We start from the raw sequence: 27,433 nt of genomic DNA on the forward strand, positions 1-27,433 counted from the left end.
GGGACTTAGGGGACGGGAGCTTATGTGTCTGTTTATTCCCGTGGCACTTGGGAGCAGGACGGCAGCTCCTCTGTGGGTCAACCGATTGCACCTTTAAGGCTGGAGCAACGGATGTAAACCAGTAAGGTCGCAAAGTGCAGCTGAGAACACAGTATGGGCCTGGGTGCCCACGGCCTGCGGGTTACCTCTCAGACTGCTGTTTGGTGTGATTGCAAATCTGTCCTGACAGTTTTTATAGTGGCTCGTTCCCTGCAGGCATTCCCAAGCTCATTTCAAATTTTCCTTAACGCCGTAAGCACACTTATTTTATATCCGCGTCTTATGATTCTAATGTCAGGTCTTCGTGAATTTGTGTGTGCTTTTTGCTTCTCTTGGTTCTCTCCTAGTGTGTCATGTTTACCTGGCTGTGGTTTTATCTGTGTTGGAGATGTCACCTTTAAAAAGAAGCGTTTGTGGAAATATTTGAGGTCCAAGAGGGATCTTTTCTTCTGACTCCATTTTTAACGTCGCACGTGCGAGACACCGTCACAGAGAGACTGCCTTACCCAAGTCTGAGGACTCCGACCTCCCATGTGTTTATAGGAAGGATGGGTTACTGCTGCGCGTTTGGCGCTTTGGGGTCCTTTCTGAAAGTGATATGGGGCGACGTCCTCCAGCGTGGGTGGACGGTAGGCTGCCACTTTCGTCTCATTCGCCCTGCACGACCACCAAATCCCAGGCCAGTAGTGCCAGTTTTAAGTTATTTCTACTTAACATTCCTTAAATATTCTCGGGGGAAAAGTGGCATCGAGGACGAGGCTCAACTCTCCGGATTCTCATTTTGCCTGGATTTTTGCCTAGAAACTCCTCCGTTAGGTTCGAAGCTTAAGATTTAGTTCATCTCATCCAGAGTTCTAAAATGATCCTCCGTGGGGGTATTGTTCTATCTGGCCACCGTGACCCTACTTCTCCGTTTCTGAGTAACTGTGAGTAGGAGGCAGTTCTGGTCGGAGCCTCCATGTGAAAGCAATTACAAAGGAAGCTACCGAGAAGGTCAGCTATTTTCTTTGGCACAAGAAAGACTCATGGCTTTTCATGAAGGACTTCTCTACCCCCTGGAGACCAGCTAAGGAACAGGTTAGAATTGAGGCTTGCTACTTGGAGTGGCTCTTTTCAAGAAAGACCACAGAACTTAAAGAGTGACTCAGTCTTTTGTCTGTTGTGTGTGCGTGTGTGTGTGTGTGTGTGTGTGTGTAATTTTTGAGGAGAGATAAGCTGTTCTCTTTAGTGTATCCATGGGAATATTTCACTAGCATGTGAAAGAAGTGACCGTGACCCTAACAAATCAAAAGAATATTCACAACCTAACACTATTTTCACAGTAAAAAGGAGTCAGAGGACCAATACTCAGTAGTATGGTATGTGAAGACAATTATCAAGAGTGGGAAAAGTACGAAATGAACAAGAACTGGACAAAATTGAGATTGCATGTGAGATATGCAAATAATTAAGACAAAATAATAATGATAACAGGACACATCATTTTAGGAGATAAAATCTTTTTTTTTTTTTTTTAAGAGGTGAAAGACAAATTTAGAAAACTCTTAGTGAAATATTTTCTTGGTGGAACAGACAAGTACACATCGGGTTGTATAAGAAAAGGCTGCCACCGCCACCGTGGGATGGAGAGTCTTGGGTCATGGTCTGGCTCCATGTCCCCAAGAATTGACAGGAATTTCTCCTCCTGGGAATTCAATCCATGGGTGCATCTCTGGAAAGATAGGGGCATCTGCACAGCTAGGAACTGAATATTGTGGAAAAACGTGTAAGAGGAAATGCATGGGTTGGAACCTGCTCCAGCAGCTCACCATGGCCAACAACGGCTCTTGGAAGTAAGCCAGATATGACCCTCTTTGGAAAAATGACAACTTGTCCAGGCATCAGAGTGTGGAAACAGGAACAGAAACGTCACTGACACACGATCAAGGTATTTTATCCTCGAAGAATAAAAGGAGAAAAGGCGAAAGGAGACATAGTTGAAATGAATATATATTCACACGAATACTTGTTTTTTTTGAGACGTTGGATAGTATTTGGACTCTGCGTCTAGTTCGAGTTAACAAGGAAGTTCTTTCCTTTAGATAATGGTGTGGTTTAATGGTGAGAATTAATCATAAAATTGATTTATAGATCAAACCACCAGTTTACATTCATGGGGTTTTTGGGGGGGACATGAGACCAGCAGGGATCTGTCTTGGTAGATTACGGTCAGATGAGGGAGGCAAGGAGAGCCTGCCCCGGGAGTGCAGACACCAGGGATGAAGCCATTATCAGTTGATGAGTCCAAGTTCTATTTACGGCCGTCACTCACGGCTGACCCCTGGCGAGAGCCTGGTGACCAGCAGGTAGAGCAGGAGCACAATGCCCAGCAGCGCGGCCACCGGCGGCTTCCCCGAGGACACCCACGCGCGTGGCCTGCGCCACGGCAGCGGCTCCGGCTCCGGCTCCGCCAAGAAGCCCACCAGCCTCTCGGCCACCCTGCGCCACCGCGCCTCGGGGTCCCCGCCCACTGGCTCCTGCGCCAGGCAGTACCGGTGGTTGGAGGAGGTGGCGCCTATCCTGGAGAGGAAGCTCTCCTGGCCCAGGATGTTGTTCCCGGTGGCGCTCTTCCTGGTGCCCGTCCTCAGCCTGGCCTCCTGCGTGGTGTCCTCGGAACCTGGAGGACAAGCGATTCGTCAGCTCCAAACCGAACGGCTCGGGTCCTGGCTGCCTGGGCCCCCGGATGCCCTTGGAACAAGGCAGAGCCGTGCTGCCCGGCTCTGCTCTTCCAACCCCACCCGCCCTCGGGTCGTCTGGTCTGGGCGGAGCTTTCTGAGGGGGAGGGATCGTCCCTCCGGTGTCTTTCGTCTTGGGCTCATTTGTTGTCAATTAATTGAGCATTTCTACATGGGTTTGTTTCTGAGGATTCTATTTTGTTTCATTACCTATATGTCTGTCTTTATGCCAATACCATACTATTTTGTTCTGAGTAGCTTTGTAATATAGTTTAAAAATCAGGACGTGTGATGCCTCCAGCTTCGTTCATTCTTGACTGCTTTGGGGATTCTGGATCTTTTGTGGTTCTACACACATTTTAGGATTGTTTTCTCTACTTCTGTGAAAACCATATTGGAATTTTGATAGGAATTGTCTTAAATCTATAGGTCTCTTTGGGTCGTTTTGGACATTGAAACAATATTAATTCTTCCACTCCATGAGCACGGAGTGTCTTTCCATTTATTTGTGTCTTCTTCAATTTCTTTCATCAACATCTTATAATTTTTAATGTACAGATCTTTCACTTCCTTGATTAAATATATTCCTAGGTATTTGATACTGATTTGTATCCTGCAATTTTATTGAATTTGTTTGTTCTCACAGTGTTTTTGGTGGAGTCTTCAGGATTTTTTATGAATAATGTCATGTCATTTGCAAATTGAGACTATTTTACTTTTTCCTTTCTGATTTGGATGCCTTTTATTTGTTTTTCACGCCTATTGGCTCTGGCTAGCACTTCCAGTGCTGTGTTGAATAAAAGAGGTAAGAGTGGGTGTCCTTGTATTTTTCTTGATCGTAGAGGAAAAGCTTGCATGTTTCTACTATCGAGTATGATGTTAGCTGTAGGCTTGTCATATACGGCCTTTATTATGTTGAGGTACATTCCCTTTGTACCCAGTTTGTCAAGAGTTTTTATCATGAAAGGATGTCAAATTTTGTCAGATGCTTTTTTGTATTCATTGGGGTGGTTAAATGAGTTTTCTCTGTGATCCTGCTAATGTGTGTCACCTTGACCGATTTACAGGTGTCGACCTGTCCCTGCCTCCTTGCCTTCCTGCACAACGTTGAGCGTTAAAATCAAGTGACACCACAAGGCACCTTCGCCTTCCTCCTGATTTTAGCATGAAATCTTTCAGTCTTTTATCACCGAGCGCGGTAGTGCTTGCAGAGTTTTCACAGATGCCTTTTAGCAAATTGTGGAAGTGTCTTTATTATGAAAAAGTGTTCAATTTTGTCCAATGCTTTTCCTAAATTTAATGAGATTATCATTTTTTCCTCTTTATTCTGTCGGCATGGTTGATTACATTAATTGATTTGTAAATGTTAAACCAATATTACATTCCCGGGATAAGTCACACTTGGTCATGGTATATGCTGCTTTTTATATATTGGTGGATCCTTTTTGCTAGTATTTCATTGAGAATTTTTGCATCTGTGTTTACAGGAGATATTGATCTGCAGTTTTCTTTCATTCTGATATGTTTTTCTGATTTGGTATCAGGACAGTATTGGCAACATAAAATGAGTTGGGAAACCTTCTCCTTCTACTTTTTGAAAGAGTTTGTGAGAATCTATATTAATTCTTCTTAAATGTTTAGTAGAATTTTCCGCTGAAGCCATGTGGACTGGATTTTCCTTTGTAAGTAATACTTTTTATTAACAATTTAATCCCTTTATGCGTGATAGGTCTATTCAGACTTCCTAATTTTTCTTGAGTTAATTTTGTGGTTTATGAATTTGTCTGTTTCATCTATGTCATCTAATTTGGGGTATAAAATTATTCATTATATTTATTTATTTATTTATCTCTCTATCTATTTATTTATTTATTTTAGGCGAGGCAACCCTTGGTTGACCTCACAGATTACAAGGACATTGTCATCTTACAATCCCTTTTTAATTTATTTTTTGATGCCTACAGCACCTGATCTTCCTAGGCATAATATTTTTGTATACTTTTTTTGTATCCGTAAATTCAGTGTTAATGTCTCCTCCTTCATTCCTGAGCTTAGTAATTTAATTCTCCTCCACATTTTTTGGTCAAACTAGCTAAAAATTTGTCAATTTGTTGATGTCTTCGAAGAACCAAATCTTGGTTTTGTTGGTTTTCTGTCTCTAGTTCGTTAAATTCCACTCTACTCTTTAATACATTCTACTTCTCACTGATTTAGGTTTAGTGTGTTCTTAATTTCTCACTGCCTTGGTGTGGGATACTAAGTTATTGGTTTGAGATCATTCTTCTTTGTTTTTAACATATATTATATATAGCTACAAATGATTATATCATATATAAATTATTATATTACATATAGCTATAAATTTTTCTCTAAGCATTGATTTACCTACACCCCATAAGTTTTGCTGTGTTGTTTTATTTTCATTTTCATTCATCTCGAAGTATTTATAATTTCCCTTTTGATATCATGTTTAATTCATTAGTTATTAAGAATCATGTTGTTTCCTATCCACCTGACTGAATTTCCCAATTTTTTTCTGCTATCAGTTTCTAATTTTACTTTATGTTTGGCTGGAGAACATACTCTGTATGCTTTTAAGCCTCTTAAATCTATCAAAGTTCATTTCGTGGGCTCATAAATGTTCTATTTAGGAGAATCTTCCTTGTGCACTCGAAAAGAATGTGTATTCCGCTGTTGTTGGGTAGAGTGCTATAGCGTCCACCCAGTCGATCACATGTTATTTTTCTTTGTTGACCTTCGGATCAGTTGCTGTACGCATTATTCAAAGTGGAGTCTTGAAGTCTACAACTATTATTGTTCAATTGTCTGTTTCCCCTTGACTCCTTTTAGTCTTTGCTTCACGTGTTTCAGGGCTCATTTGCGAGGCTCATATATGTTTATAATTATTATATCTTCATTTTCATTGAGTCTTTCCTCTGCTGGTTCACATCTACCATTGAGCCCCTCTAGTCAATTTTTCATTTCAGTTCTCCTTTCCAACTCCAGAATTTCTATTTCGTCCTTACACAAATAATGCCTCTCTCTCCTGACATTCCCTATTTGGTGAGCTATTGTCATCGTAGTTTCCTTCATTTACATACTTAAAATTGCTGCTTTGAAGCCCACTCTTCAAATCCAATACCTAGGACTTCCCACAGGCAGTTTCTATTGTCTGATTTTTTTCAGTATATGGGTCACACTTTCCTGTTCCTTTGTATGTCTTGTAGTTTTCATTGAAAACTGAGCATTTTAGGTAATACAGTATAGCAACTCTGTGTAGTGATCGACCTCCTGCTTTTCTGGAGCTTGATCTGCTGTTGCTTGTATGTTTGTTCAGTGATGTGGCTGGACTCACCAATGAAGGCTTTGTCTCCTGCAGAGTGAAGCCTCTGGTGCAGCTTCTCGGAAGGTTGAGCCTTGGGGTGTCACCTGGGATGACATTAGTTTCAGCAGGGCCCTCTGACTGTCTCTTTCAAACATCTCTCTGTCGATCCACGTGTCTCTGTTGGTTTTACATCCAGCTGCTAGGTCTGCTAATCCATGGCTCTCTCGTTTTTGACAATGCCCCTTTGGTCTCCTTTGCACGGGTGGTTTTCGTGGCCAGTCTTTCAGGTTTTCTCTGACCCTAGGAGGATCTCTCCACTTGTCTCTTTTCCGGTTTCTCTCTGGTAAACCTGCTGGCCTGTGGTTCCCCCTGTAGCTCTCATAGTGTTACCATCCCCCTCTATACCACGTACCATTAAAATCTTAATTGTTTTCAAGAGAACCCTTTGAATTTCCCACAGTCTGTTTCAAATAAAGTCATTTTCTTTGAGGAGAACTCTGGAGTTCTTTGATATTATAGACCGTGTTTCTTCTTGACAAAATCTCTGAGCCACAGCTCGGGGCCTTGAGCAAGGGCTCAGCTCTGGTCTTCTCTGCCTCTCCCCGTGTGGAACCCCCATCACATGAGGGAGCTGCAGCGTGAGCAGTCGGGGTCCCAACGTTCTTAGCCCGTTCCTCCTGGTATAGGGTCTCTGTCTTGCAAACAGAGAAGCAGCAGGGGCTGCCGGCTGCCTGCACCAGGAGTTTAGTCCTGCAACTCAGAGTTGCAGGAGAGGAGGAGTCCTGCCGGCACGACCCAGCTGGTGAGGGAACACACTCCGGATGGGTAGTCGGGGGGAGGGGAAGCCCCTTTCTTGACCATACCTGCCCAGGATGGAATTTCCTTCAAGCCAAGCTGAAGAGGAGGGTTGGGAGGGAGGAAGTAAATCATGGCTCCAGTATCATATGCAGACTCCACTCTTCTTACTACAATTTAGCAGGCTAAAAGAGTATATTTCTGTGTTTGATATTTGTCCTTAGGGCAACTTTTAGAGACTTTAATTTTTTAAAAGATAGTTTTTGTCAGTTATGATTGTTCCAGCTGCAGTAAATCTGGAGGGTTCCTCACGAGGCTCTCGAGCAGCAGAAACCCCGTCAGCGTTTCAGGATGAACCTCGGCCCCGCGCGCGCTCTCCCTGTCTTCCCTGCTGCCGTGTGTGTAGTTTCATGTAGTTGTGCAGCTCCGTGTGTAGTGTCATGTTCCCTTCTTGCTGTTCTTTAGTGGGGTTGAAGGAAATATCGCTAACTGGGGACCCAGGTGACAGCTGCCAGTCTTCCAGATTGCTGTCTGTATCTGGAACCCTCGGTTCTGCACCGAAAGCTAACATGTCATGTTTGCACAGATAGGGAGAATGCTGACGTCACCTTAAGTAGTCATTTATAGTCTTTCACAGCCTGGAAATGAGTCCTTTAGTCCTAACTTTCAAGTGATGTTTCTTCATGATAAATGATATTCAAAAACAGTCGGCTGTTTAGCTATTCATTAGCTCCCTAACCTTCCAGAACTTACTTCACTGTTAGGATATGAAAGATGGCGACACCTGTAAGCACCTGTTCCAACTTTGAGCACAGTCCATTTTATTTGGCTCATGTTGGAATCAAAAGAATCGCTGTGCTAAGTGTTGCACCTGCGCTGAACGAGGCTCTGGTGTGGCCTCGGAGAGTCCGAGGAGAGCCCTCCCCAATCATCTGCAGCCAGCACCCGCCCGCAGAGGGGTCTGAACTGGATCTTGAGCACAGTTCAGTGTGACGATCTCCATGGCGAGGTTTCTTCTCAGCTCTACCTGTCTCCTCTCATCCCTCTGAACACTTCAGCAGGTACAAATAAGGCAACGTTGACCCTGGAACTTGGCCTTTCTACGCTGTGGTGTAAACCACAACTTGGGGTCATGAGTAGAACACAGCAAGCAGGAAATGGCTATGGTCAAAGCAGGAAATATGTTTTCTTCTGCAGAAGACAATTTACAATAAATCACTTAGCTCATTTCTTGGAAACACAGGGGATTATGAAAAACAACAAAAAACGTTTTGAGCTATGACATGCTGAGATCGACATAAAAGAGTTTCTTTGCTCCTCGTTAACATTTTATTACAGCTCTTATCATTAGTGATAAAGCGTTTAAGAAAATTCTGTTCATGGGAGGATTGGAATGAAGCAATAAAAGATGTCGAATCGAAAACAAAAGGAAGAAGTGCAAATAATAGCAGAAATCGTGCAAACCAAATTGCAAATCCCAGAAAAAAGGCAAGTTACTGAATGCTACCAGATAGATATGGCCGCCTCTGAATTTTCTCTCCAATCCCGTTTTCCTAAGCAGCCTCTTCGTCTACCACGGGCATCACAGAATGGCTAAGCATTCCAGGGAAAGCCAAGTAAACATTGTGGGTTTGTGGGGAGGGGACTAAAAAGTCTTGGAAGGTCTGTGGCCATGCCACACTGAACAAGCCCAATCCCGTCTGACATGCCTGTAGGTGTAAAAAAAAAGAAGGGATTGTAAGCTGACAAGGTCTTTGGAAGATGAATAAGGCAGGGAGCCGTAGGCATGCTGAGAATGAGAGAAAATGGAGAGAGGAAAGCACCTGCTTCTTCGCTTGCTGCTTCCTCTGGCTGTTGGTGCCCAATGGTAAACAGAGCTGATATCTGTCACCGTCTGTAACTGTTTATCACTCTGATGACCATGTGGATGCAGAGCACTGGGAGAAGAGGGCCTATCGTAATACTGCTCTCTCACACCAGACCCCCTAAGCCAAGAGCCCCGTACTGGTCCATCCCTAGGGTCTCCTTTCGAGGTCTCCTGTTCACTGTAACAGATTTATCACCATGACCATCCAACATCTGAGAAGTCGTATGGGTACGTGACCAGGGTTCATGACTCACGCTGCTGGGCATTCGTTTTCATTGGGTGAGGCCCAAATATTGTGTGATGTAATAAGTAGGCATCAGGCTTAGACGATGTAATGCCTCCCCTCACTATTTTCTTATCTGGAAAGATACTGGGGCTCGGAGAGGTTTGGGCTTTTTTCTCCTTTGTCTAAGGCCACAGACCTTGATAGTGGCAGAATCAGACCCACATGCTCCTCCTGACCACATTCCATGTGTCGATGGCAGACCCCCAGTGCTGATGTGCTAAGATGAGGGTCTACTCCGAAGCTCACGGACCAAAACCGGTGTCGGCGAGGTATAAGGATCCAAGCCGTCAGTGGGAGTCAGTCGACCTGTGCTGCCAAGTGCAGCCCAGGCTGGTGTCTCCTGCATATTAAATGCGTTAAAGTTTGATTTGTCTTATTTTCAGGAAACACCCTTCCCTGTTTCTCCAATAACACTAGTCTTTTGTGTAGATTTGCTATTCTGTAAGAGTGTGATGTGGACTCTTGCTGGCGGGACTGGGCCATGCTTTCAGGCAGAGGTGTCTTGCAACCTAGCAAGCCCATACCAGTCTGGCAGCTGGCCTGGCCCCCTTATGGGTTCAAGAGGCCTTCATTTCCTCTGTCTCTCTTGATGAAAGGCAATTTGGGGCATTTGTTTTTGGTGTTGTATAAATTTTGGCAAATGCTTACTTCTGCAAAGTGCCTGAGTTCAGAAAGGGTAAAAGTAAAGAGGATGGGCTGGTGGTAGCTATAGATTCTGGGAATCCCGGGCAACAAGGAGTCACCAAAAAACAGGCTCGGACAGAGTTTTAAAATGCCTTCTGGAAAGCCACCATTTCACATGTCACTGACCCTCCCCTGGTCCACGTGGACCTCATGTATGGGTGGAGAATGGGAAACATTTTTTTTTTCATAGTAAATGCGGGCTTCTCAGACTATGTAACGCAGAAGGAGAATCTCGGGGTGCTTAAGAGGATGGAACGAAAGGCAGGCAAGAGGAAAAGTGGAGGGAGAGAGAAAGGCGAGTATGAGGCCCCGAGGGCTGGCGTAACAGACCGCCGCGCGCCGTGCAGCCACAACCACAAAGTGTACTGTCTCGTATTTCCAGGCGTTTAACTTCGGAAAGCAGCAGAGTCACGCTTTCTCTGAGGGCCCAGGGGAGGACCCTTCCTTGCTGGTTCCTAACGTCTCGTGGTTTCTGCCGATCCTTGGATTTCCTTGCTTCCTACGCATCGCTCCGAACTCTTGCCCTTTGCACTTTCCTATAAGCAGCGAGGAGACACCAGGCTGCACCTCCCACATGTGCCTGGAAATCTCCGCAGCTAAATGCTCAATAGCACATAATTCAGCGACTCCTCTTCCCCTTTATAACAAGGATCACCTGTCCTCCAGTGTCCGCTCCTCACTTCCGTCTGAGATCTCACCCGTAACGTTCAGATGTCCAGCAGCAGTCTGTTCAGGGCAATCCAGCAGTATCCCATCATGTGCTCAAAGATCTCCTTCTTTCAAAACCATTTCCGCATTTTTTTTTTTTTTTTTTTTTTTTTTTTTTTTTTTTACAGCAGCATCCCAGTTCCTGGGACTGACGATAACCCCAGGAAGTAAGTGCTCCATTTTACAGATCAGGCAAGAAAGGGTGAGTTGCAAGAGAGATTAATTTATCCACATGAGGGAGGCTGAATAATGGCCAGCATCAAAGACAGCCATGTCCTAATCTCTGGGACCCGTGAATTATTACCTTATTGTGAAAGGGTCGTTGCAGGTGTGATTAAATTAATGATTTTGAGATTAGGGGAGATTGTCCTTCATTATCTGAGTAATCACAAAGATCCTTATAAGAGAGAGGCGAGAAGATCAAGAAAGAAGAAGGGAATGGGATGATGGCAGCAGATTGGAGCGATGTGGCCACAAGCTAAGGAATTCTGGCAGCTTCTAGTAGCTGGAGGAGGCAAAGGACGAATTGTCTCCTGGAGCCTCCAGTAACTACCCACCCTGCTAATAGCTTCATTTTATTTTTGCATAGCTGACATAAGGCTCTTGATCCCCAGAACCGTAAGAGAATACATCTGTGTCGTCTAAGGCCACTAACTTTTTGGGGCTTTGTCGTGGCAGCAATAGGAGGCTGATACACCAAGGGTGATTGTTAATTTGTGAAAGAGGCAGGAGACGGTGAGGAACCCTCGCTTTCATCTCCTGTTTTTATTCTTCCAATATCTTAATAAGTTTGAGCTTATTTTCCTGAGCCATAGCACAGGAGAAGCCCTGATTTCCACGAGGCAGACTCCCATAGGATTTAAAGAAATGTCTTAATAACCTCCAGCCGTTCGGAAGATTAATGCATATCCATGTTGCCGTGTGCTTGTGATGCACAGAGTAAGAGGACAATGTAAAACAGGAAGCCGAGGCTGTCTCCTCGCTCCTGTCCTTGCTTCTGACTGTGTGGAAGGAGCGGCATCGTGCGGAGGGGTCACCTTCACGGACCCGCCGGTGGGGACCAGCCGCAGGGAGACGGGTGGCTCGCAGCGGGGCTGGAGGTGGGAAGGAGCTCGTAGCAATGAGGCCCAGGTGGGCAAACCAGGAGAGGTACGAGGCACCCCACCATTCATCACGAATCTTCCAGGGGTCGATCGCCCCCTAAGCTAGGGTTCATTGGTGGGACCGCCGTGTTCCAGGTGCTCCTCCGTGGCCAGTGGCCTCGGGGCTGTCAACGTCCCAGCCCTGCATCCTCCCCCCATCTCAACGCTTCCTCCCTCCGTTGGGCATCGTAACAATGTACCTGCACGTAGCACCTGGACAAGCAATTAGCTGCCCAGGAACACATGGAAGACACCTGCGGCAGGACCCGTTCCCTTCAAGGGATAGGTAGAATGAAATGGAACCGGGCAGTGGGGGAGATGTTTCGAGCGGGAGACGTGGATCTGCTTCTGCTGTAGACTCCCACATGGGCAGCCCGGTCAAGCTGAGCTTCACGGGTTGTGAGCTGTAGAGTTGGGGCCCTGTGCTCACAAGCGCCCCTCGCTTGGTCGAGCGCCCCGTTGATGTCGTCTTGAAATTCTTAACGATATTTAAGCAAAGGGCCCCGTATTTCCCTTCCGTGCCAGATCTCACGAATTTTGGAGCTGGTCCCAATCTGTGCCTTTGGCGGAAGTTGGAAAACTGTCACCAGGGACCCACATCATTAATGCCAATAATTGGCCCATGGAAACTGCCCCGAACCCCGTTGTTCGAAGTCCAGCCGCTCCCCGCCGTGGGTGGCCAGCCCGCTGTCCGCTACTCCCCGCTGCGTCTGGCCCTGGCGGTGCCGCCGGCTTATGCGGCGACCGATCTGGTTTCTCAATCTAGTTTCTCAATCTAGTGAGCCAAAATATATAATAAACACAATTTACAGTGACAACTAGAACATCTTGTCCAGTGTGAGGGCTTTGACAGCCAGCCCCGCCTCACACAGCGTCCACTGTTCAATCAGTAGGAAGCTGCCCGGGGGACACCGAGTCACACGCCCGGCTTCCTTCTTCCAGAATCATCCGCAGTCTCCCCGCGCACAGGGACGATGCTCGGACACTGTGCAAGATTCGTGCCTTTTGTGTCCACCACCGTGATGTAAAACAACAAACATTGCTTTGGGGTGTTTATGCTGTCGGCAGGCACGTGGAAGGGAAGGTTTTACCTTGACACACTGCAGCCACCACCAAAGGGCGGGGCGAGCTTCCTGGCTCTTTAAAGACCAGCGGTTCCTCCCCTGGCCCCACGCCTTCTGAGCTGCTGGCTCTGAGGAGTTGGAGAGCAGAAGCCTGTGTTCTTCACACGTGAAGCCAAAGCACCAGCTTGAGCAGCTTCTTTGGAGAAAACCTGACAACTCGTCACCTCGCCGAAGCAAAAGTGAGCCCGGCCCAGAAGAGGTCCGCCGAGCGACAGAGCTGTGAGGCCAGTAAGGTGCAGGGAGTGTGCCCGGGGGTGGCTTCTGGTCTGAGCAGGGACGAGGTGTGTGCCAGCTGCACCCGGGGGCCGATGCCGCAGAGCGGTGGTGGTGCAGGGGAGCAAGGAGCATTCGCAGCACCAGGTCCCTAGGTCTCGTCCCAGACAGGACAAACCTGTGCCGAGCAGCGCACTTTCCAGGCATTTGCTGTTGTGACAGACACACGGAGGGCTGCCTGATAAGCCGTCCTTTTCCCTTCGCAAGAAATTAGTGTCCTCAAGCAGGTCCCCGGAGTCATTTAGGGACCACCCAGTCTACAGCCTTCGTTTTACAGAAGAAGCTGGATCCCACAGAGTGTGGCGACTCTCTGGGGGTTATTCATGTCATTAATGGCGCAGGAAATCTAGAAGTCGGCTTGCTGATTTTCCCCTAATATTTAACAGGGAGACGCTGCGACCCTCACAGTGCGACCCGTGGTTACGAGGTAAGGAGGGTGCTGTGGAGGTTTTTGGTTTTCGTTTTTGTCCTGAAGATATTTCTCACTAAAGTTGGACAATGAAATTATTGCATTTTCAATCTCTCAGACCAATTCTTTCTGTGGTTCATCCGCCACACAAAATGAAAGTGTGTTTGTTTTATTTGCTTTTAATTTTTACTAGTATTGAAATATAAATTTACTAGTATTGAAATATAAATTTCAATACTAGTATTAAGAGAAAATATAAATATAATTTTGTTGTATAAATGTGTAACTGTCTACGTGGTTCCAAGATCAACTCTATGAAATCTAAGTGTACTTAGAGACATCCAATTTTAAGCTCTAGCCCTGTCTTGCCCCCAACCCATTTCTCTTATCCCCATATAAGTAACTTTTTTGTTGACTTAGTTTTCAGATTATCCTGCCATTGCTTTTTCATATATATGAATATGTGTAGTTCATATTCCTCCTTATTGGAGAAATGGTAGGCAAACTCCACGTTATTTTCTTCACTAATTTTCACTTGAGATATAATCTGAAGTTTTCTCCATACTGGTATAGAACAATGCATCTCATTCCTTTTTACGGATGGATAGTACTTCCCCGTGCGAATGTACCTTAGTTTGTTTATTCGACAGTCCGCTCCCAATGACCATTCGATAGGTTTTTGGTCTTTCATGTTGTTCTAAATAATGATGCGATAAATAGCCCTATGCATCATTTCTTTCTGTTTCGTTTGTTTGTTTGTTTTTGGTCAGTGTAGCTTTGGGATGAATTCTAAAACTGGGATTGATAAACAATGGGAAAATGCATTTGTACTTTTGCGAAACATTGCACACATCTCTTCTGTCGGTTTTGGACCTTTTTCCCATTCTCATGGTGACACAGGAGACGACCTGTTTTTCCCCCACACCTTTACCAACAGATTGTGCCAGCAAACGTTTGGGGTGTTGCCACACGTGTAGGTGAGAAATAGTATCTTATCTCAGAAACAGAGGTGTCATTTTCATTTTATTTATTTGTTTGTTTGCTTGTTTTTGTGTGTGTTTTGCTTTCATCTCTATTATGAATAAACGTTAATATCTTTTTATATATTTGAGGCATATTTACGCTTTATTTCTTTGAAATGTTTAATGATATCTCTTGCTCTGTTTTCTATTGAGTTGTCGATCTTTGTTTCTCTACTTTTAGACTTTCTTTGTATAATAGGAAAATTCACCCTCTTTGGTGAATCTACCTACCCAGATAGAGTTGAATTGTAAGCAAATGACAATTTTTTTATGAAAATTTTTCTTCCCCTGCTTGACCTTTGTGCTTTAATTTGTCTATGGTGTTTTTTTTTTTTTTGCCTTGCATTACCTTTTAGATTTTCATGTAATCAAATTTATTAGTCCTTTTCTTACTCCATTTTGAATCTCAGAAATATTTCTCTCATCCCCCAGTTATAAAAAATGGACTCATGGTTTTTTTCTATTATTTATATGGATTCATTTTTTACATTGAAATCTCTAATATTTGTAATTCGAATGACGTGAGGTAATGAATACAGATTTATCTTTTTCTGTATAGTTGTATAGCTACCCCGACCTTGCTTATCGGTCCATCTTTTTTCCCCATTACTGTGAGATGCTGCCTTATCGAATATAAATGTAACATAATATAACTGAATTGAATATAAGCGAATATAATGTGATTGATTGGGTGGATTTCTGCATCTTCTGTTCTGGTTTCCCTGCTCCCGCTCATCAGGCACCAGGATCACACGCTTTAATGATGGAAACCGCAAAGTTTGACTCTCCAGGAAAGCTAGCATTCCCTCTGTTCTTTCTCTTAACGGCGCAGGCTAATCTTTTCCTCCTCATCCAATGAACTTTATAATAATCCATTATTTTCGCTGTTGGAGAAAAAAGGTGATGACAAAATTTTACATTCATATTCTAGCAAAGCGTGTCAAAGAACTATCTAAACATTGCTGTTTTATGAAATGCTGTAAACATGAGTCAGTGTTGAATTTGGTCAAATGTATTTTTTGCACCTGGGTCTTTTTCTTCTTGATCTATTAATGGGACACGTTGTAACAACCAGTTTTCTCATGTCGAACCACCCTAGTATTTTTAAAATAAATCACACTTAATCACGGTGTATTACTTTTGTAGTGTGTGATGATTTATTTAGAATTATTGTATCAATATTCGCAAATGAGATACATCTGTAGCTCTAGTTATTGGTGAAGTCTTTTGGATCAATATTATACTTGATTCATAGGAAATAAATTGGAAAGATTTCTTTCTCTTCTTTATGATCAGAAATAGTCTAAGAATCTTTGAGATGCTCAGGTCTTTGAAGGTTTAAATGAGTTCCCCTGTGAAATTACCTGGACCTTGGACTCTTGTGGGAAAAATTTGTAACCACTTTATTATTTTTCCCATAATAATTTAACTGTGTCACCTTTCTGTCTCTACTGGAATCAATATGAATAACAGATTATTATAAACGTTCAAGGAGGAAAAGGAAAAAAAAAGAGGACTGGAATGGTTTCCACAGTTACCTAATTTGACCCTTTTTCCCTCTCCTTCCCTTCCTGAAAGGCTTGTGTGCACCTGAATCCCAGACACTGGACACGAACATGGCCGGCCATCAGGACGACATGCTGAGGATTGTGCTGGTGGGGAAAACCGGACACGGGAAGAGCGCCACAGCAAACACCATCCTTGGGAGAAAAGCATTTGATTCTAGAGTTGCTGCCCAGGCTATTACCAAGACCTGTCAGAAAGCACCGCGGGACTGGAACGGGAGGAAGCTTCTTGTTGTTGACACCCCAGGGCTCTTTGACACCAAGGAGACCCTGGAGACCACCTGTGAGGAAATCAGCCGCTGTGTCCTGTTCTCCAGCCCGGGGCCTCACGCCATCGTCCTGATTCTGCAGCTGGGCCGTTACACGGAGGAAGATCAGAAAACCGTTGCACTGCTCAAGGCCGTCTTTGGGAAGTCGGCCATGAAGCACATGATGGTCTTGTTCACTCGCAAAGAAGAGCTAAAGGATCAGAGCCTGAGTGAATTTATACACAATGCGGGTAAGGAACTGAAAAGCATCCTGGCAGAGTGCGGGGGCCGCTGCTGCGCCTTCTCTAACATGGAGGGGAAGCCAGGCTCGCCTGAGAGAGAAGCTCACGTGCAGGAGCTGGTGGGGCTGATAGACCAGATGGTGCAGGGAAATGACGGGGCTTACTTCTCGGATACCATCTACAAGGACGCCGAGGAAAGGCTGAAACGTCAGGAAGAGGAATTGAAGAAAATCTATGCAGATAAATTTGAAAAGCAAATTAAATTGGTAGAGGAGATGCGTCATAAAACACAGCAAGAAAAGGAGGATGAAATAAAACGCCTAAAGATAAAAAATGAAGAACGAATTAAAAATATAAGGGAAGAAGCTGAAGAGAATGTATTTGCAAGTCTTTTCAAATATATTTTGGACATAGTTTCGAAAATATGGCATCGTTTTTGGTAGTTAGGTAGCCCATATTGTCCCTCCTAATTCGCCCTCAGTGCTTAGTGTGGCATTTTGCATTTCCCGAAAGCGGCTCCCGTGGTGTCTTCTGCACCACTTGCTCTGCTTAGATCTCGGCTTCTCACCCTTCTGTCGAGTCTCGGCGTGTGTGTCCCCTCCCTGACGCCGGGTAGACATGGCGACCGCTCTGAGACACAGCAGACGGTCAACGCAATGCCACGTGACTCCTAAGGCTGGACAGAGGCAGCACGGCCCTGCTCTCCCGGGGTGCCGGCCCTTGCACCGTGGTCGCCATGTGAGGAAGCCCGCGGCGCCCACCGGGAGGCCACGTGAAGAGGACTTGAGGTGGCTGGCGCAGCCCCCTGGCCGGCCTTGCGTCTGCCAGCCGGAGCTCCTGGCCAGCCGCACACGTTCAGCGACTCGGACGTGGCTTCCGCGGCCGCCAGTCGAGCCCCGGCGCACAAAGCTGCCAAGAGCGAAGGCGGGGTATCCCAACTGCGTGTCCTGCCCAAACTGCACATTCGCGAGGAAAAATAAATTACTGCCGTTGTTTCTAAGCGCTAAGCGTTGGGACGGTTTGTTATGCGGTTGTAGCTAAACGGAAACATCTTCCCAGCTCATCGCCCCCAAACCCCCCATCCCCCTAACCGCCCACCCCACCCAAACGCCCACCCCCCTCTCAAGCCCATCAGATGTAAGAAGTTACAAAATTGGCCCGAGCAGCAACGATTGTCACGCAGAGTCCAAAGACTCCGTCGAGGACAATCGGAATGAGAAATCCCGCGCACGTCAGGTGTCAGCCCCACTGGGGCCGCCTGTCATTTCAGTCCAGGTCTGTGGGCCCGTCGCTGGTGAAGCATCCGGCTTCTCCTGCAAGATGGCTCCGTGGTTCACGGGGGTCTGGGAGTTGAGAAAATCTCTTACCGGGTCTCTGGATTCCTGTTTGGGTACCACTCTACCTTGAAATGCCCCGGCCGGTAACTTAACAGTGTCCTCTGGGCCAAACACTTTCGCTTGCCTCGCAGGTGCGCACTTGGCCCTTCTTTCCCCTACCCCATCGCCCCAGGAGGCTGATGAATGTGGGCCCCGTCAGTGGCTTCTCTGGCCTCTGCTGCCGGGAAGTCCAAGCAGGGTCAGTCGGGGGTGGCAGAGCGGTCAGGATATTTGGCCGGCTGCTTCGCTTCCGGCAGGGTCATCTGCGATGAGCCAGGACCCTAAGCCTCGGGTCCCAGGTCCCAGGTTCTCCTCGGTCTGCTCTCCGCCCAAGTCTCCTTCAGGGATGCGGTTCTCACCAGCCCCCCAGGGTTAGGATGTGACTTCCTTGCTGTTACTAACACTCCCCCTCGTCCTGGTTCCCATACCCTGTGTCCACGGCTTGCAGGCGGCCCCCACACGGGACTCTCTCCAAGGACCTAATTAGAGCGGGCCATCTCCTCTGCTAAATCCTGAGTGATACGTCGAAATGACGCCCACTTTCCTGTCTCTTTCAGACATCCCCTGGTCTTTATTATTGTTTTTATTTTCAATTCCCTCAAGGATAAGAATGATTTTCTTGTCATTAATCAAGCGGGATGCTTGGTGTTCATACCCGAGGGGTCTGCTAGTGTGTATCATCTTACTGAGTCAATGAGGACACAAGCCCAGGGTACTTGCTAAGTCAATGGTTTGGGTCGTGGGGTTCTGGCTGAAATCAGACGTCCTTGGTTTCGGGGTGGGGAGGGGTCTATTAACCTGAGTTTTCTCTTGTCTGTGGCATATTGTTGCCGTGGCCACTGCCTCCAGCCAACGAAGGAGGCCCCTTCCTGTGAGTGAAATCCTCTGCTGAGCCCTCAGGGCACATCAAGGAGCAGAATTCTCTGTAGCTGAGAGAGCCCGTCACAGGGGAGGAGTGTGGGTGGCGGGCATGACAGAAGTCTCAAGGTCTGGGCAGTTCTCACTCAATGCTAACATGTAGCGCGACGTGCCCAGGGGCAGCTCGGAGGGGATGAACTTGGCCTGAGCAGCGAGCGACTCGTGAGCGTAGCCAGCTGCAGCCCAACGTGCCATGGACCGGGTGTTGCACGGAAGCCATGGCTGCCCTCCCTTCAGGAGGCTGAGCCTCGCCACGATTCACCTTTACTTGTCACCGCAAAAACGAAACTTTTTCTGCCCACAAGACTTGTGTTCCTTTGGCTTAGACAGTCCCAGAGGGGAACCCACGGTGTTCAGTTACCTTGTGTGGTGTGGGGGGTGGTTTCGAGAGGACATGACCTCCAATCGACCTGGAAGCTGGACCTGGGGGATCGGAGGCTCCCTCCCAATCCCATCCTTTTTGTCCCCGCGCCCCCACTCTTTCCTGGAGTGCGTGTTCAGCTTGCCCTTTCGGTTGCCAGGAGCCACCCCAAGGACACAGCCTAAGGTGCTGTTGACACTGTCAGGATGTTAATGGGACTCGGCCTAGTTCAAGCCTCTGCATAAACTCCTGGGATCTGGCAGGCAGGCGGGAACACTCCTTGCCTTAGGGCCACCCAAGGCAGGTCTTCCATGTCTATTCAGGCACTCACAAAACTGCCACCTGCCCCTCTGCGGAGGTCCTCCTCTTCCTGGGGTTCTCCCTGCCCTTCCTATCGGGGCTGGTTTCAGATTACGCCCTAGAGGTTTCGGCTTTGGAAACAAATATAAAAGATGTAGAATCTAACACGGTGGTCCTCACGTTCTGTCTTTCGTTTAAGAAGCGCTTGGTTTTCGACAGTTCTTTCCCAGTCGGGATGTGGAATGAACGCGCTGCCCCGTCGCAGGACGTCATCGTCGCCATCGTCCTCTCCGTCGCAGAGGAGCATTCTCAGTGCCGCACCTGGGTGGCGGCCACTCACCCGTCCACGTCAGCGGACGGTCGCCCTGTGTAGCTGGCTCGGTCCACAGGCGGTTGTCGGGGGTGGGGGGACGAGGGGCGTGAGGAAATGTTGGCGGCCGATGCGCAGAGTTGGCATCTTGGTGGCGGTGATGGTTTACTGGTGGATACGTATGCAAAAATGCATTCGATTCTATGTCCTATTTTATGCAGCTCATTATATGTCAAAAATTCCTATTCATAACTTTTGCCCATTTTAAATTGTGTCGTGTTTTTATTAATAGGTTGTAAGAGTTCTTTATGTATTCTGTCCTTTGTCAGCTCTTTATCAAATATATTTGCAAACGCTTTGTCAGATATGTGAAAGAAACAAACGCTTCCTCTCAGTTCATCGCTTACCCTTCTTTTGTCATATTCTTATCGCTTAAGATGTATTTCGCGTTCTTGTCTTCCTCATATATACATTTAAAGCTAAAATTGCACCTGTAATTACTCTTTTAGCTGCATCTTGTAAGCTTTAAAAGGAAGTATTCTAATTATGCTTCAGTTCTAAACGTCAATTTCTGTTACATCTCATTTGATTCAGGCATTATTGAAAGCTTTGGCCTACGACCACGCCACCCTGAACACGCCTGATCCCATCTGATCTCGGAAGCTAAGCAGGGTCGGGTCTGGTTAGTACCTGGATGGGAGACCACCTAGGAAGACCAGGTGCCGTTGTGGCGTAAACAACACAACACAAAAAAATAAAGCTTTGTTCTCCAATTGCCAAACATAAGGCATTTTGATTCTATATCTTCAATTACGTTGGGGTCAGGAAATGTGGCCTATGTCATTTCGATCGTATAAAACTTTGAGAGTATTTCTTTAGGACAAACATAACACCAGTTTAGTGAAGGGTCTCCTGTGTGCTTGAAAACAGTTGACTGCAATTTTATGAAATAGTCTGTATGTGTCTTTCGGATCAAGGTCATTAATCCTGTTGCTTCGATCTTCTGTGTCCTTTTTGGATCTTTATCTGCCTGTTCTGGCAATGACAGAGAGATGTTGATCTGTGTGTTTTCTCTTGTGATTCAGTGACTCTCTGTGTAACTGTGAGACTCTTTATGGGGCCCGTGTAAATACAAAGCCATGTTTGAGCGCGGCGCGTGGGACTTTGTAGCTGTGTCCTGAGCGCACTACTGAACTCACCTGCCTTCTCCACGCACAATCCCTTTTTACCGCACTCACTCTGTGGTTTTCTTTTTTGCGTAAGTGAACATCTTCCCATATATTTTCGAATTTATAAATTTCTTCCTTTTTTTGTTTATTTTCTGTCCTGTCAAGGAACACCGGGGGATCCAGAAAGCAAGGATATTCACTTGCTATTATTTGCCAAAGTGTCTAAGTGCTTAGAACAGTGCCTGGCGCAGAGTAAGCTCTCAGTAAATATTGAATGAAGCCTGTTTCATGTGAAACTTTTTCTTTGTTTAGAATTCGAATGCTATATTTGTCTCTGCTTCTGCTTTCAACCTTTCTCTGATTCTATGTTTTAGATTTAAATTTCTTTTACAATCCATTCCTACAGCTGTGTGCGTGTGGTTTTTTTTTTTTTTTAGACTAAAACCTTTGATGCATTTCTCATAATTATAACTCCTGATCTGTGTGGATACATCTATAAGATTTTATATTTTGCTTTCTACTTGTCTAACCTCTTTCACAATACATTTTTTTTCTTCACCGTGGTTGAATTTTGATTCTGTGGGTATTCTTTTCACATGCTATTTTCGCGTTACTAGTTTGGAAATTGCATAACTTTTCCTAATTTTGTAGTGACCACTCAATGATTGTAACACATATTCTTAACTTATCAAAGTCTAATGGTAATCTATATATTTGTATTCCTCTTATGCAATAAATTACTTTAGAACATTTCAATTCCATTTCCATCCTCCATCTCAGTCTATATATTTATAATTGTGTATTTTAATTTTCTTATATTTTTTTCTTTTTAAACCCTAGAGGCTGTTTCTATTACTTCGTATTGGTGATCTTCATTTAAATTTAGTTGTTTGTTTTTTTTCTTTAACCTCTGATTTACCATCTGGGACTTTCCTCTTGCCTCAAGTACGTTCTTTAGAAATGTCTTTCATGAGGTTGTAGCAATAGCAGAAACTCCCCCTTTGCTGTGTGAACTGCGCTTGTTTCCCCCTCTTTCCTAGCAGGGGTTTCCCCCGAGTCTGGAGCTGCGGGGCGCCTGCCGGCGTCTCTGGACGCGCGGCAAGTCCGCTCCCGCTGTGTTCTGGCTGCCTTCGTTGCCAGTCAGACCTCAGCGGCTCCCCTGTCCTCTCCCCTGCCCAGGTCGTTTCCCCAGCCACCGTTAAGGCATTCTCTTTGTTTCGATGCCCTGCCACTGCGCCGTCCCCTATCCAAGTGTGAGTTCCCTCCTGATTGTCTTCTTTGGGATTCGTTAGATGCCGTGGCTGACTGGATGGGTGTATGTCATCGGTTCAGAAAAGCACTCAAGCATGACTTCCTGAAAGACTTATGTACCTTTGTCTCTTCTGTTTTCCCTTTATACACACCTTTTGCCAGTTTCAATGGCTTTCTGGCCTTTTCTTTTTCAAACCGATCATCCACTCACCAGTTAGAATTCACTAACTTCTCGGAGGAGGTAGCCCTTCGGGGTTTATGAGACGCGCCTTGAATCAGCCCTCGCCTCTGATTCTCACGTCGGTGGGCTTTGAGAAGCAAAGCCGAAGTCCTCCAGCTTCCGCGATGCACCCTCAGGATGACGGCCAGCCGCTGTCCTGTCCTTACGATCTCCCTTTCCACCCGCGCTTCGCTCCGCTTCCGTGAACGTTGATTGTCTTGCCTGCTCACGCGTGCTTTAGAGACCGTATTTGTAATACGTTTCAGTATTTTTCGTCGATTTTAGTGGGAGGGATAATTACGTAGATACCTAAGAGAAGAATGCTTTTATTTGTTCGGTTAGGATCTTTTCCTTCCTTTTCTGGTTGTGTTTTGGTTTCCTGAGTTGATGGCTCCCACTAGGGTTATTTTCATTGCCCGTGATTTTCGCCTTCTCTCTTTCCCTTTCAAAATGTCGCATTTCTTCAAGTGCCAGCTCTCCCTGGTTGCCTTTTCCAGCTTCGGGAGAAGTCATTAGAAAAGCGGCCTGGAACTTGGAGTGCGGGTTGTGACCGCAGGCTTCAGCTGAGGCGACAGACAGAGCGGGACAGGCCCCTATGCCAGAATGCGAGGGTTCTCTTTGGAGAGGGGCTAATGTTTGGAGAAGACCCGTCTTCTTGAAGTGTGGGGCTCTGGATTAGGGGGAAGCGAGGGGATTATGGAGTCAGTTGTCTTATGGTGGCATCTTCAACTGAACCTGAACACCTGTCTTGGATTCCTATTTAAACATATGTTCTCCTTTGTTTGTTTAATGACTTTTAAATAATGTCCCTGCCTCTGAGGTCCCAGGGTGGAGGCCCCGGGCAAGAACTGGCGCCCTGCACTCCCCAGGGCCTGCCCCCCATGTCCGCACTGCTGCCCTGGGGAAGGCGAGGGTGGTGGGGATTTCAGCACCTAGGGAATGAAAACAAAATTGGAAAATTTAAAAAAATAAATGAAAATGTATACAAACACCATGATTTTAATTAATAAACAGGAAATAAAATGTGAAAAACATGGGGTGCTGTCAGTCCCAGCGCCCCGCCGCACTGTCGCTGAGGTGTCTGAAGCCAAACCCCACCGGGGAGCCCCGGTCAGCATTTGCAGCCACCTCCGCTGCACCCTCTCTGGGGTCCTGCTGACTGCGTGGCTCACCCTTTGTCACCTGCGTTCCAGAAATTTGTTGACACCTCTTTCGGCCGATGCTTCCACTCCCCAGTATGTGAGAAGATTCTGAGAAATGGGTGACGATAGACCACAGACTTCCTGGGGACCGTGTTGTGATACGTGTGAACACCACCCTCTGGTCTCTTTACCACCAAATTCAAGTGAGAAAATAAATATATGGGCTGAAAAAGGGTTTTCAAAATGTGAAGAAAAAACAGGAAATGCAGAAAAGACCAGAAATTGTTGAGAACCCAACTGCAAAGCCTTTGAAGCTCTGAGGGTCAGAAAGGTGCAGGTACAGACTCCGCCTCTGGATGGAGAGAGACAGAAGTTCACGATGGGAAAGGGCGTCGCGGTGAAGTGTTGTGACAGTCGTGGCCAGCTTTACAATCAATCGGCCACCACCGATGACCATGTCCACATCCAGTCATACCTGAATGACGGCGATTTTCGTGCTTTATTAAATTTTATTTGCCTGAAATACACTTCACTCCTTTTCTTGTAGAGCCAGGGATCAGTTTTTTAAAGTGATTCCCACAAGCGTCGGCATCTCCCAGTAGCTTGCATGTGTGTGTACACGTTGCGACAGGTTTTCATTTTAGTTTATATTTTATTTTTTGATTCTTGATCCTCTGACCATTTCTCCCACCCCCTCACCTCTGGCAACTGCCAATCTGCTTTCTGGATTTACATGAGCTGGTTTTTGTTATTTTTTTTTAGATTCTACAGGTAAGAAAAGTCATAAGTATCGATTTCCATTAAGGATGCTGGTCTGTAGTCCTTTCTTCTTGGGACGTCTGCTCTGCTCTCATGGTCTGTTCCGCCTCCTAAAATGAAATGGGACGTGTTCCCTTGTCTTCTATTTTCTAAGTCTGTGATAGGTTAATATACAACTTTTTTCCTTAAACGTTTATTGACATTTACCAATGAATTCACTTTGTACCGGTGTGTGTGTGTGTGGGAATGCTTTAAATCGCAATTTAATTTTTTCTTTGATATAGGGCTTTTCCGATTTTCTATATCTTTTTGGGTCGCTCTTGCCAGCTTGTGCTTTTCAAGGGACCTGTCTAATCCACCTACACAGTTGAATTTATTGGCATAAAGTTTCTCATTACTGTCGGTTGTTTCTCTCTGGTATCTGTACGATTTACAGTGACTTTCCCTCTTCCATTCCTGATACTGACAATTTGTATATTTTTACCTTTTTTTAATTCGTATAGGGAGAGGCTTGTCAATCTCATTATTTTCAAAGACTCGGCTTTTGTTTTCATTATCGTTTTTCTGTTTTCTATTTCAATGATTCCTCCCCTGTATTATTTCCTTCATTCTCCTTACTTTAGGTTCAATTTGCTGTTTCTTTTCCAATTTTTAAATGTGGTATCTTGCAGGATTATTTTAAAATTGTTGTTCATGTTTAATAGAAGCCTTTAAAACCGGAAACTTCCCTCTACACATCGCTTTATTGTGAAAGCATTCAGCCCAAACCTGGGTGTCACTACAAAAATAAGCCGTAACTCAGAATGATCCTGTATGCACTGAACCCTGTAATCCAGATAAGAATACCTAAGTAATGGCTGGGGGCTCCTAATAGTCCTTAAAATAACTGCTGCATTTCACAGCAATCTCTGCTCTCACTCCCACACTTAATTAGAGGATGATCCAAGCCTAGCCAGGCTTAAGCTGTAGACACAATAGAACCCGACCCTTTCTCTCTTTAAGTCACTGGCTTCAGAACCACAGAGATGCATTTACACCATGCCTATTCTTTCGATTGGCTTTTGTTCCCCTATCTCACCTAGGGACATAGCCATCCTTGTCGTTTAGGTCACGTTCTTCTGGAATGTCACTTATCCTTAGGGCTAGTGCCTGATTCATTCTATGCCGGGTCCTCTATTTAAGGAGAGTTACACTTGGTTAAACACACACCATCCTCAGAAATTTGTGTCTTTTACCTCCCTTTAAGGTTGTTAGCACTCTGTGTCATTACCAAAGTTCTTTCTGACTGGTTCGCTTTTATGTTTTCCATCTCCATTTTTATGTTTTCCGTCTCTTCGTTAAAGTTCTCACTGAGTTCGTCTACTCATCCCTCAAGACCATTGAGCATCCTTATCCTGAGTGTTTTGAACTCTGCATCTGATAGATTACTTGTCTCTATTTTGTTTAATTCTTTTCCCGTTTTAGTTCTTTTTCTGCCCTTTCATGTGGGACATGTTTCTTTGTCTCCTCATTTTGGCTGCCTCCCTCTGCTTGTCTCTATGTATTATGTAGGGCTCCTAAGTCTCCCAGTCATGGTACAGTGGCCTTGTGAAGTAGGTGTCCTGTGGGCCCCGTGGCGCGGTCTCCCCGGTCACCCGAGCGAGGTGCTCCAGGTGTGTCCCTTGTGTGGGTTGTGTGTGCCCTGCTACCGCAGTTGAGCCTTGGTTGCTGTTTGCTCATCAGTGGGAGTGACTGACCCTCAGGCTCATTGGTCGTGAGGACTGGCGGAGATCAGTAGAGGGGCTGTTGTGCACGGGCTGACCCTACAGAGCTTTAGCTGGGCTCTGGTGCCTGCCCTCTCTGCCCTCGGGTTTCCTCCCCAGATGCGGCCCTGGGTGGTGCTCCAGCTCCAAGCCGGAGGGCCTCCTGGGAGGGGTCCAGCTGCAGGCCAAGTTCAGCTGCTGCTTGTGAACTTCTGCGGCCATCTGGTGAGCATCACCAAGCAATCAGCAGATGGCTGCCACCCGTGCTGGGCTTATAGGCATCTTGAGAAGCTGAGCCAGGAACTGAGGCTGGCTGCCACTAGTGCCGGCCTTGGAACTGCTCAGCAAAAGGTACGGGGGAAACCGAGGCCAGATGCTGTGTCTCTGGGTTTTGTGAACCTTTGAGAGATTTTAGGAAAGTCTGCAGAAAGAGCCAAGTCAGGCCATTTGTATGGAATAAACCCCTGGAGGTGGATTGGGCAGGCCAGCAAGCTGGGAGAGGCGGGGTCTCAAGGAATCACCTGGGCAGAGTGACCTGTGTTAATCAGGCTGATGGAGAACCAGACATGGCGGCCGCCTGTGTCTGCAGGCTGGGAGCGGGGAGGGCTCAACGAAGGAACACTGGGGACTGCCAGCACTTCTGCCTGGGAGAAAGCCGCCTCTCCAGCCCTCAACCTGAAGCCCAACAACTCAGAGTCACCCTGTGTGTCCCCGACGCTCCTTGAGCAGCTGCCCCAGCACTGAAGCTCAGAGTGAGTGAGTCCATCAGTGAGTAAAGTCCTCACGTGGCCTGCTCAGCCGGCATCTCCTCCGGTTTTCACAGCCGGAGGTTGAGGGGATTTCTTTTCCCGGCACTGGAACCTTAGGCTGGGGTGCCCAGTGTGGAGCCGGGACCTCTCGTTCATCCAGGGGGAATGTTCTTTGCAGCCAAAACGTCCCTCCCAATGCTCAACTGCCAACGTGGGAATGGGACCCGGACATTTTACGTCTCCACCCCTCTTACCAGTCTCGAGGTGACCTCTTATGTATGTGCCCAGTTGTAGGACTTTCGTTCAGCCAGACCTAAGGCGGCTCCCAGTAATGGTTGTTCTGTAGTTTGGTTATGATTTTGGTGTGGTCGTGAGAGGAAGTGAGAGCAGAGTCTTCCTTCTACGACACCTTGACTGGACCTCTGTAAATCCCTTTTATAGTGAGATCCATGTCTCTAGAGAAGCGAGACCCCCATTACAATATTCTCACCATTTCCATTTTCATGGCGGTTAGTGTCAGAAATCAATGATTAGGTCATTGTAGATGGTTCTAGTACCATCTCACAAGGTGACTTTGGGCTCATCCTAATTAGTCAGATGAAGACCAGCGAGAGCCTCTTGCTTCTAGCAGATGATTCAGGCAACACATCTGGAAATAACAGCCCCCTCCCTCTCCCATGTATTGGGAAGAAG

The 27,433-nt window shown here is 46.3% G+C and overlaps 1 protein-coding gene and 1 pseudogene across 8 annotated transcripts; both read left to right on the plus strand.

Annotated features, from left to right (window-relative positions):
* Positions 1-12,779: 12,779 nt before the first annotated feature.
* LOC107502470 (GTPase IMAP family member 7) lies at positions 12,780-17,440 on the plus strand. Of its 8 annotated transcripts, none has more exons than XM_016129697.2 (4): positions 12,780-12,912; positions 13,344-13,384; positions 14,570-14,636; positions 15,967-17,440. In XM_016129697.2, exon 4 carries the CDS (start codon positions 16,005-16,007, stop codon positions 16,884-16,886), a length of 882 nt encoding a protein of 293 aa, XP_015985183.2. In that variant the 5' UTR covers positions 12,780-12,912; positions 13,344-13,384; positions 14,570-14,636; positions 15,967-16,004; the 3' UTR covers positions 16,887-17,440. The 8 variants fall into 8 exon arrangements, with proteins under 8 accessions (XP_015985183.2, XP_015985180.2, XP_015985186.2 ...); XM_016129698.2 differs by having other exon boundaries at positions 12,799-12,917; XM_036230695.1 differs by lacking the exon at positions 14,570-14,636 and adding an exon at positions 14,267-14,343 and having other exon boundaries at positions 12,818-12,908.
* A 2,880-nt stretch (positions 17,441-20,320) lies between these two features.
* LOC118610817 lies at positions 20,321-20,439 on the plus strand (annotated as a pseudogene).
* The last annotated feature ends 6,994 nt before the right edge of the window (positions 20,440-27,433 follow it).

This window comes from Rousettus aegyptiacus, unplaced genomic scaffold (assembly GCF_014176215.1).
Source record: "Rousettus aegyptiacus isolate mRouAeg1 unplaced genomic scaffold, mRouAeg1.p scaffold_m13_p_13, whole genome shotgun sequence".
Classification (NCBI taxonomy): Eukaryota; Metazoa; Chordata; class Mammalia; order Chiroptera; family Pteropodidae; genus Rousettus; species Rousettus aegyptiacus.

Bases quoted from the DNA above. Each gene is read 5' to 3' on its own strand.
- LOC107502470 (XM_016129697.2), top strand. From the start codon at position 16,005: ATGGCCGGCCATCAGGACGACATGCTGAGGATTGTGCTGGTGGGGAAA.